General features: G+C 52.0%; 1 protein-coding gene across 2 annotated transcripts in view; it reads left to right on the plus strand.

Annotated features, from left to right (window-relative positions):
- Positions 1-216: 216 nt before the first annotated feature.
- The window catches only part of Creb3l1 (cAMP responsive element binding protein 3 like 1), a 41,767-nt gene continuing 32,009 nt past the window's right edge, over positions 217-9,974 (plus strand). The window contains exon 1 of one of the 2 annotated variants that reach the window (XM_050124305.1): positions 217-754. In XM_050124305.1, the coding sequence (XP_049980262.1) occupies positions 653-754 (102 nt within the window). In that variant the 5' untranslated portion in view covers positions 217-652. The remainder of the gene's footprint in view (positions 755-9,974) is intronic. The other variant, XM_050124304.1, reaches the window with a different exon arrangement.

The following is a 9,974-nucleotide window of genomic DNA, read 5'->3' on the forward strand; positions in this document are numbered from 1 at the left end:
TTCACAAATCGCCCAGGTTTCACGAAACTTACAATTTCCAGAATAGTTTTGCCTTCATCACATTATTTGAGCATTCAGAAAGCTGAGCCTTCCAAGAAAGCCTAACTGAAACGTGTCTCTTTAAAAGAGGGGAGCCAACGCCCCCAGCCACGCCCCCTACTCATTAATATTGAGTTATCGTGAATATTGATGTGGGGGCGTGGTGCCCGGGCCAGCTGGGCTAACCAGCCCCGGGTTCCAGGTTTCAGACCCGGGAAAGTGACAGAAGCCGTGCCTAGGACGAGACCCAGAGAGATCCGGCACCCATCCTGTCTCGGGGGAGCATTGAGCTCCCCCACCCCCGGTTCCCACCCGGCCCGGGGGGCTCCTCCAGCATCGGCCCCACCCCCGGGGTCCCCATGGAAGCCAGCTGCGCCCCGGGAGGAGCTGGAGGAGGAGTCGGCTGAATGCCCACAGTGCGTTCGGCGCCGCTGCCTTAAGGTCCCCCAGCGCCCCCGACCCGCGCCACCCCCGCCGCTCCTCCCCCGGGGCTCGCCGGGACCTGCCCCCCCGGGCTGCTTGCCCGGCCCAGCCGCAGCTCGGTGCGGGGATCGCCGCCGCCCTGGAGTGAGGGAAGCGCAGCCCGAAGGGGGGTCTCCTGGAACCCGGCGCGATGGACGCCGTCTTGGAACCCTTCCCGGCCGACAGGCTGTTCCCGGGATCCAGCTTCCTGGACTTGGGAGACCTGAACGAGTCGGATTTCCTCAACAATGCGGTAAGAACGAGAGGGTCTCGGTGCCCCTTTGCACACAACTCTCACCCCTCTCCGCGGCGTGCCTTAGAACCCCGCAAAGATCGGTAAGAACCAAGGAGGAGGCTCGGCTCAGAGCCTGGACGGACACGTGCATAGGACTTTAAGATGGGCACTAGGTCCCTGGACTCCCTTTTCAGACCAGGAACCTAGAGTGTAGGCTCGCAGCTAGCGCCCCACGTCACTTCTGAGGACTCAATCAGAGCACACGTTGGCCTCTGGCTTCTTCGAGAAGGGGACATGTAGGTATCGGAGCCACCCGAACCTCGGACATAAACTCAAGAGACACCAAGCCTCACCCCCCTCCCCGCCCGCGCGCCACCCTGCCATATTCTTCCATCCGCCCTCCACCCACCCCAGGGTTCAGGGACCAGATTGGGCGCAAAGTGGAGGAGCCCTTCCCTGCTCCTTCTATAGGGCCTCGGTGCTTCTGAAGCTGTATCTCCGCTTGGGGGCGCACAGTGGCGCTTTCCCAGGCCAGAGGCCCGAAGCTTTTAGGGGACCGGAGCCAGACCCAGAAACTGAGGAACACTGCCCTGACCTCCCAATGAAATCAGGCTCGGGACCTCCCGGGAAAAGAACTGAGGATAGTGGGTCAGGGCAGCACCCGGTGACGTTTCGGGAGACTCTCGGCCACTGTGCTTCCTGTCCCTTAGTTCCCTGTGCTTCTGCTGAACTCGTCTCTCCCTGTGGCTTCATGACTGCCGCGGGCTGTGGAGTTGCTTTCCTCTCTCCTTTCCCCTACTTCACTAAGGAAACGAGACCCACTCTTCTTTCCTTCCTATGGTTCACTAGAGCTCAGCCCCAGAGACTTGATGGGGAGGGGCAGGTCTTGGGAAGAGGGGAAGAGGGAAGAGAGTGAGTCCCATCCTGAAGAAATGTGGATTGTTTGGAGAATCATATGGGAACCCACCAACACCTCGGAATGAACCATAGTTGTATGCCCCTCCACCCACACTCCCCAGAAGGCCAAGCACACGGGGGTCTCCACCTGTTCCACCTACCTCCTACACTAACAAAAACTTCAGCAAGCAAAGGGAAAATCCTTGAAGGAATTAGGTGCCCTGCACTTTGCTAGAGTCTCCCAAGCAACTTGACTGATCTCATCAGTCGAGAAGTCAGAGGTGTCAGGACTTCTAGGCCTTACTCCAGAGGCAATATCCCTCTGGGGCTTGCTGTCCGAGCAAGGTTGTTCAAATCTTAGTCTCCCACATCAGATCAAGGGAACTAGGAGAGATGTTCTGTTTTAGGAGCAGTGGCCTCATCCTGCCTTTGTTTCCCCTGTGAACATGAGCCTGCATTTCTTGATCTATAATGGGGAAAAGCTGGACTGATGCTTTCCAAGGTGTCTAGATGTTTCCCAGGGGTTAAGCAACAGAGTTTTGGAGGTTTCATATAGCTCTCTTGGAGCAGGTAAAAGGTTCTGCTTAGAGGGAAAGTGGCTTGTTAAAGCCTCCCTGAAGTCCGAGGGCATGGGGCAGCCTCCTGCAGACTTCATACAGCTGGGGCCGCTGAGCTGGGCTTTCTTCTCAATGAAATCCACAGCCAGCCCCTCTGCAGCTACTCTTCCGGGCCCTGCTCCAATGCAGGAAAGAAACCCTGATAGGCAATGGGGCACCAGAGGGAAAGCCCAGCTGGGGCCCTCCTGCCCTCATCTGGTCTAGGGTCAGATAGGCCTGGGGAAGCAGTTCCTAAGAGGACAGAGTTCCCTGGTGGGAACTGGGGAATTTTGGAGCTGGCTATGCTTCTGCCTCAGCTAGTGGGGTGGTTGGGCCCTGTGACTTATTTTCTCAGAGCCCTGACTTCCTCATCCGTAACAGGAGACCCTCTTTGCCTAAAGCACTAGTGTAAGGATTTGGTGAGAAGATGAAGGCAACTTAAGGCCCAGGCAAGTTAGGGGCTACAGTTGACATCTTCCAGGCACTGGGCAGGGGAGGCAGGAGTTGCTGTGTGACCTTGAGCAAGTCCCATTCCTTCTCGTTCTTCTGTTTCCCTGCCTAAGTTCCTTACCACAGCCACAACCCAACCCCCTCCTCACTCTCTGCAGGAGGATGAGAGAGGGTTCTGGGGATGAGGATGCGAGGGATGCGTCTTTCTGCAAGATGGAAAGTCATGTCTTCGCTGTCCTTAAAACCCCATTGTGAGCCATCAAAGCTGCATGGGGACCTAAAGCAAAAAGAGAAAGCTAGGTCCTCCTGACTGCAGCTGAGACCTTGCCCCCTCTGCAGCCTGCAGGTGGTGGGGTGTTTGCATGGCCTCTGAGGCCCTCCTCTGGGTACTGTGGTGCTGCCTCTGCTACTCTAGAGCACCCTTAGAACACAGCAACTGTCCTTCCTCCCAGAGGTGCAGGCTTTTCCTCCGGCAGCCTCTGTGATTTTCCCCAGCTCCATGAGCATTTACACCCTATGGTCACCAGGCCTGTGCGTGCACACAGATAACAGAGATGGAAGAGGAGGAGGAGAGAGGGTCTCTGTGCCGTGTCCCTTACAGGGATCTCTCTGGTTTCTCTCCAGGGAACTGACTCAGGATTCCAGAGAAACCCCAGCTTGGAAGTCTGAGAAGGAGGAAGAGGGGGAGCAGGGAGGGGGGGTTCTGTTGTCTCAGAGGGGAGCAGCAGGAAGTTGTAAGGATATTTGTTCAACACACCCATGCACCTCTCAGCAGCTGAGGAAGCCAGGTGTGAGGATGAGGGGACCCTAGGACAAGCCCAGAGGAGGAGCTTGGGAAAGAGGTGAAGCTGCTCACTGCTCCCCAGATCCCCAATCTAACTTCTACACCGATGCTAAAGGGGAAAGTCAAGAGGCCCCACCCCCAGCCTGTGGAGGGTTTGGGAGATTAGAGAAGTATGTGTGTGGATGTGCCTTGTGTGGAAGGGCTTTCTGCAGGCACCTATAGAGCGTGTGTGTACGTGTGTGTGTGTGCATGTGTGTGCATGTGTGTGTGCGCATGTGTGTGCATGTGTGTGTGCCTGTGTGGGTGGGCTTTCTGCAGGCACCTATAGAGCATGTGTGTGTGCATGTGTGTGTGCCTGTGTGGGTGGGCTTTCTGCAGGCATCTATAGAGCGTGTGTATGTACCTGTGTGTGTGCATGTGTGTGTGCATATGTGTGTTTGTGTGTGTATGCCTGTGTGGGTGGGCTTTCTGCAGGCACCTATAGAGCGTGTGTTCATGTGTGTGTGCATGTGTGTGTTTGTGTGTGTATGCCTGTGTGGGAGGGCTTTCTGCAGGTACCTATAGAGCGTGTGTGTGTGTGTGCCTGTGCATGTGTGTGTGTACCTGTGTGGGTGGGCTTTCTGCAGGCATCTATAAAGCGTGTGTGTGCGTGTGTGTGTGCATGTGTGTGTGTGCCTGTGTGGGTGGGCTTTCTGAGGCACCTATAGAGCGTGTGTGTGTGTGTGTACCTGTGTGTGCATGTGTGTGTGCCTGTGTGGGTGGGCTTTCTGCAGGCATCTATAGAGTGTGTGTGTGTACCTGTGTGTGTGCATGTGTGTCTGTGTAGGTGGGCTTTCTGCAGGCATCTATAGAGCGTGTGTGTGTGTACCTGTGTGTGCGTGTGTGTGCATGTATGTGCCTGTGCATGTGTGTTTGTGTGTGCCTGTATGTGTGTGTGCACCTGTGTGTGTGCACCTGTGTGTGTGCATGTGTGTGTGCATGTGCCTGTGTGTGCCTGTGTGTGTATGTGTGTGCCTGTACATGTGTGTTGCGTGTGTGCTTGTACATGTGTGTGTGTGCGTGTGCATGTGTATGTGTGTGTGCCTGTGTGTGTGCCTCTGTGTGTGTGCGTGTATGTGTGCTTGTGCATCTGTGTGTGCGTGTGTGTGTGGTGTGTGTGTGCATGTGTGTGTGCCTGTGTGTGTGTGAAAATGTGTGTGTGTGTGTTAATCCCGACCAACAAGAAGGGCCAAGGTACTGTGGCCTAAGAGTGGAACCCACCAGAAAAGAATAAGTAAAGAAAAACTCACTGGAAAACCAAAATCTCGGTAGAGCTCCAAACACTCCACCAAAACACTGAATTTGGAGTCCAGAGTTTGCTTATTTTTGTTTTCTACCCTCCCCCACTTCTGAGGAAACCAGCTCCTGAAAGCTGGAGCGACATCTGTCTCCTTGATCCCATACAGGGTATGGTTCAACCATGACAGCTGCATGAATGAACGAATGAATGAATGAGATCCAGGTCAGACACCATTTTTTTTAAAAACGTGTGTGTGTATTTTGCGTGGTGGGGTGTGCAGGTGTGTACTCGGGTGTGTGGAGGTGAGGAGACAGCCTCCTCGGAAACACCATCTTTCTCTCACTGGACCATAGCTCACTGATTAGGCTAGACCGTCCCCACCTCCCCAGCACCGTGTTTAAAAGTGTGCACCACTGGACCTGCCTTTTCAATGGGTTCTGGGGGTCGTACTCAGGTCCTCCTGCTTCTGTGGTAAGGACCTTACTGACCTTCTTCCCAGATCCCTAGACACTATGTGTTACAGGGAGAAAAGTGTAGGATGCTAAACTCTCCTGCTCCCAGCCATCAGAGTCCTGCAGCTGACATTGTCTCTGGGCTTTACAGAGAGCATCGCCATGGTTTCCAAAGAATAGTCATTACTTTGAGCCGTTGCAAACTCTTCCCAAGGCCCCTGCAGGCCACAGTCTAGGATAGTCTAGAGTTAGCTGACCTGTAGGGAATTTGAATCTCTGGCTCTTGAGCCTGGGTTGTCCTGTTTCTACCTTTTCAGGTTTTTCTGGGTCTCTTAGACCTCACTGTCACCTTAAGCTGTGGTCCCTTTGCAGAGCCACCTCAGGCCTTGGCACATGCTATTCCAACCTTCTGAAATGCCCCGCTTCAAGTCCTTCCACCCAGGTCCCTACTCTCAGCTCAGATGCCTGAAGCCCCTGTCCTTCCTTTGGCTTCTTCACGGCCTGGATCCCAGTTTGCAGATGTTTTATTGACTTTTTATGTATTTCCTCCATGAAAAAGTTCCATAAAAACAGAGACCATATTTTACACATTGCCATAAACCTAGCATAATATTGTGAAGCAAAAGAAGCACTTTCGATAGTAAAATTCTACAATAATGCAAAAGCCAACCTACTATTTCCAAATTATGTAAAATATGAAGTTATGCGTTTGTAGAGTCAGTGAACAGTGATCTGTTCTAGTGGGTGGACCTGTCACAAACAGCAAAAGAGTAAAGGCTATACATCAAACAGAGCGCCCCACAAGAGACGGGTCCTGTTGCTGAGCCAGCCCCCACAGAGAGACAGAGATCTGCCCATTTTACTTGAGCTGGAGCCTGAACGTGAGGCAGAAGCGCAGGTTTCTTCATACTACACAGGACTTTGCTGTAGTCAAGAATTTATTGTATTTGTAGAGAAAATTCCTTCAAAGGAAAGGAAAGCTGTTAAAAACAGTGAGAGCCAACCAGACCTGAGTATTCACGAGGTATGCAGGAAATTCCAGAAGGGGCCCTGGAGCCTCAGGGTCCTGACCTGGCCAGCCCTGAGTGTGGTGGGGATGCCCACAGAAGCCTCAGCTGCCCCCAAGCCTCCCTGTGTCTGCCAGACATTCTTTTTCTTGTTCACTAACAGACATGCTCGTTCCTTCAATGGCTTGATACTGGAGAGACGCATTGGTAGACCACCCAGGTCTCCAGCTCCCCAGAGCTAAGTCAGAAACGGGGAAATAGTAGCATAGATGCCATGTTCTGCATGCCTCCCCGTATTGACCTAGGTGGGCCAGTGAAGAAATGAGCTGGGATTGGATGGACTAGCTCTCTGATGGAGAAGCTGTGGTGCCCTGGAAGCTCAGCATGTTTATTATCTACAGCTGAACAAGGAGGCGGGGTTATTACATACAGCTGAACAAGGAGGCGGGGTTATTACACACAGCTGAACAAGGAGGCGGGGTTATTATATAGCTGAACAAGGAGGCGGGGTTATTACACACAGCTGAACAAGAAAGCAGACTTAGCTAATCTTGTAGGGAGGCAGTCTTCAGTCTGTAAACATCTAGGTAGAGTAAGCTATGGTGGATATTTTCTGCACTCACTTTTCACATTCGTACTCCTACCTGAGGAAGACTTTGACATCTGAGACTTACCTGGGGAAAGAAGGCTTTGCCATTCCCGTGGGGCTGAGGCATTTGAGCCCTTGACATGGCCATGTCAATGATACACATTCATCCAGGACTTCACTTGCTTCCCACACATGGACACTGGTTGACACCATAATGGACCAGACCCTTGTAAGAGCTTTGGAACAAGTTTTGCAAGGTTTATCCAAGGTGACCTTGCATGCCTACCCAATGTCTTCCACCCCTGGTGGTGAAGATGCTGTTGAGAAGCATTTCAGCAGCACAGCTGTCTTCTCTAGCCTGAGCATCCCATCAGCATCTCCATCCTTAGTGCAGACGAGAAAGAGACTCTTAGAAAGGCAACTTAGACTCTCCAGGGACTCTGAGGACAGAGAGGAATGGCTGGAGACCAGCTAGCCCCATGTGTGTGCTGTTGTTCTAATTTAGACATTGCTATGTATCCAAAGGGTCCTCCCTATATTCTCCCTAGTTGCCATCTGTAGGGCACCATGGATACCCGGAGTTTTAGAGACACAGCTGGAGCCCCTAGAGAGGCCCCTCGTCCCCTCTCTTTATGTCCATGCTGGGTGATACTCCATAATCCTCTGGGGAACTTGCACCTCTGTTCTCTAGAGGACCCATAGAGGACACCGCCCACCTTGTGTCCTCTCCTCCACTTATGTACCTCTTACAACCCAGGGCCTCCTGGAGCATCTCTCCCAGGGACCTGGCTTGCCCTTGAACCTCTCTCAAGAAACCAGTTCCAGATGTTGAAGAACAGGCTGTTCTTCTGGAAGTCTCGGCACTCCAGGGGGGGCATGATGGAGGAGGACGATTTGGGTGGAGTAGAGTCAAGACTATGAGCTTTGCTTTGGCTAGAAGTCTGTGTAACCCCCTTGACCAGACCCAGTGAAGCCACAGTCAGTGGCGGGACCTTGGGCCAGGAGCATGAAAAAAGGGAAGATTGGAACATCTGGTTCAGAAGCTGGGAGGAGCAGAACACAGCCCAGAACCTTGACTGGCAAAAGAAGTATGTCCGGAGTATTGGTCCTTGCGAAGTCCTGATTTGCTAGAACTGGACACACCATATGGTCAATGAGGTTAACTTGACTCTGAGTTGTAAGTGGATTTCCCTGTTGCCAGGCTCAGTCTGCTTCTCCCCCAGGTCTCCAGGGACAGAGAACTCAATGATGCTTCCTTAGTCCTTGGCTGTTGGCCCAGAAACCATTTCACCCTTCAAAAAGAGGCTGACACATCTGAGCAGGGATGTGTGGTCCAACATAACAGCTGGACAGCTGTAGCCACTCCCTCCTCCCCCTTCCAAAAGGATAACAAAAATGAAAGCAACAGAGGCATGAGGCAGGCCCTTAAGGCCCTGCTGGAGAGCCGGGAGTTGGTTCTCAGGCAGCAACTACAGGGCTCAACCTGCTCCTGTGAGTTCTCTTCTGCCTGGACCACCCTCACCCGTCAGTCCCTTCTTCCTCAACTTACCGGGTGATCTTAGGCCAAGCCCTTTCCCTTTCTGGACCTTGACCTCCTCGTCACTAAACTAGACTAATGTTCCTGAAGGCAGAGGGTCACTTCATTAATTTTGGCTATTTTCTAGTTACACCTGCAGTGCTTAGAAGATATTTATTTACACTATAGGTTGACAGATGGATGAATGGAGAGAAGAATGGATGGAAGGATGGATGGACAGATGGATGGGGGATGGAGAGGTGGAAAAGGAGACAACAGAGAGGAGAGGGAATGGATGAGTGGGTGGTGGGAGGAAGAATTAGTGCAAAGAAGGGCTGAGAGGGCAGCAGTGGGGGAGGGTAAGTAGGTAGGTGGGCAATGAAAGAAAACATCAGACAACTTCCAGCTTTAGTGAGCCTTCTTTTAAATATATTTTATTCATCCATTTATGCATGTATTCTTATGTCTCACCTCAGCTTTTCACTTTATCATGATGGCCTTTGTTGGGAGTGTGTGCACACTACACTCCTGTATCTATGCATGTTCACATTTGAATGAGCACACAGGTGTGGGTATGTATAGAGATCAAATGTTGGCATGGAGTGTCTTCCTCAACCTTCTCCACTTCAGTTACTAAGGCAGGGTCTTTTACTAAACCCAGAATTTACCAGTCCACCTGGCCTAGCTAGTGAGTTTATTTGTCTTCACCTCTGGAATGCTGGGATTACAGGCTGGCCACCATGCCTGCCTGCCTGTTCTGTGAATGTGGGGATCTCAACTCTGGTCTTCATGCTTGTACAGCAAGTGTTTTATCCTCTGAGCCATTTTCCAGGCCCTAGATGACTTTTTCTAACATGAAATATTAGAATATAAGTATTTAACTATCTGTGAACTCTATAGTATAATAAAAATTGCTATTTGGGAACTCACCAGCCACCTTTAGAAACAGACCATACTCTGGATATCTTGGTCTCCAAAACTGCATGAGTTTGTGTAAGAAGCAAGCAGAACCATCAAACCTACTCACTTGGACAGAAGATTCAAACCCCAACAGCCCTAGGCTGACAATGAGGCCCAATCTATATAAACATCAGGTCCAAGATCAGGTGGCAGAGAGCTAGGCAGGCCCTGGGCAGCTGGGCTATGCCTGAAGGGAGGGTGGGGTGACCATCCAGGGTCAGCGTCAGCACTGCTAGCTCTAGGGACAATCTTGGCTGTCCTCAGATGCCAGGGCAGTTTCCTGACTCATTCAGACTTCTTTTCTTCCTGCACAAAGTCAGGAAGATGCTCAAAAGTAGAGTTCTCAGTTCTCACAAGAACTCAACTAAAATCTCCCTCCCCCTCTCTCCTTTCTCTCCCTCTCTCTCTCCTCTCTCTCCTCCTCCTCTCTCTCTCCCTTCTCCCTTTCTTCTCTCTTCTCTTTCTCCTCTCTCCCCCTCTCTCCCCTCTCTCTTCCCTCTCACTCCTCTTTCTCTCCCCTTCTCTCCTCTCTCTCCTCCCTCTCTCCTCTCTCTCCCTTCCCCCCCAGTATGTGTGTGCATGCCATGGGGTACATGTGAAGATGTGCAAAGAGTTAGTTTCAGTCCCCTCTTTGTACCATGTGGAGTCCAAGGATCCAACTTTAGCTGTCAGGCTTGGCAGCAGCACCCTTACCATCTTACCATCTTA

This window comes from Alexandromys fortis, unplaced genomic scaffold (assembly GCF_014885135.2).
Source record: "Alexandromys fortis isolate MF-2015 unplaced genomic scaffold, M_Fortis_MF-2015_v1.1 scaffold_222, whole genome shotgun sequence".
Taxonomy (NCBI): Eukaryota; Metazoa; Chordata; class Mammalia; order Rodentia; family Cricetidae; genus Alexandromys; species Alexandromys fortis.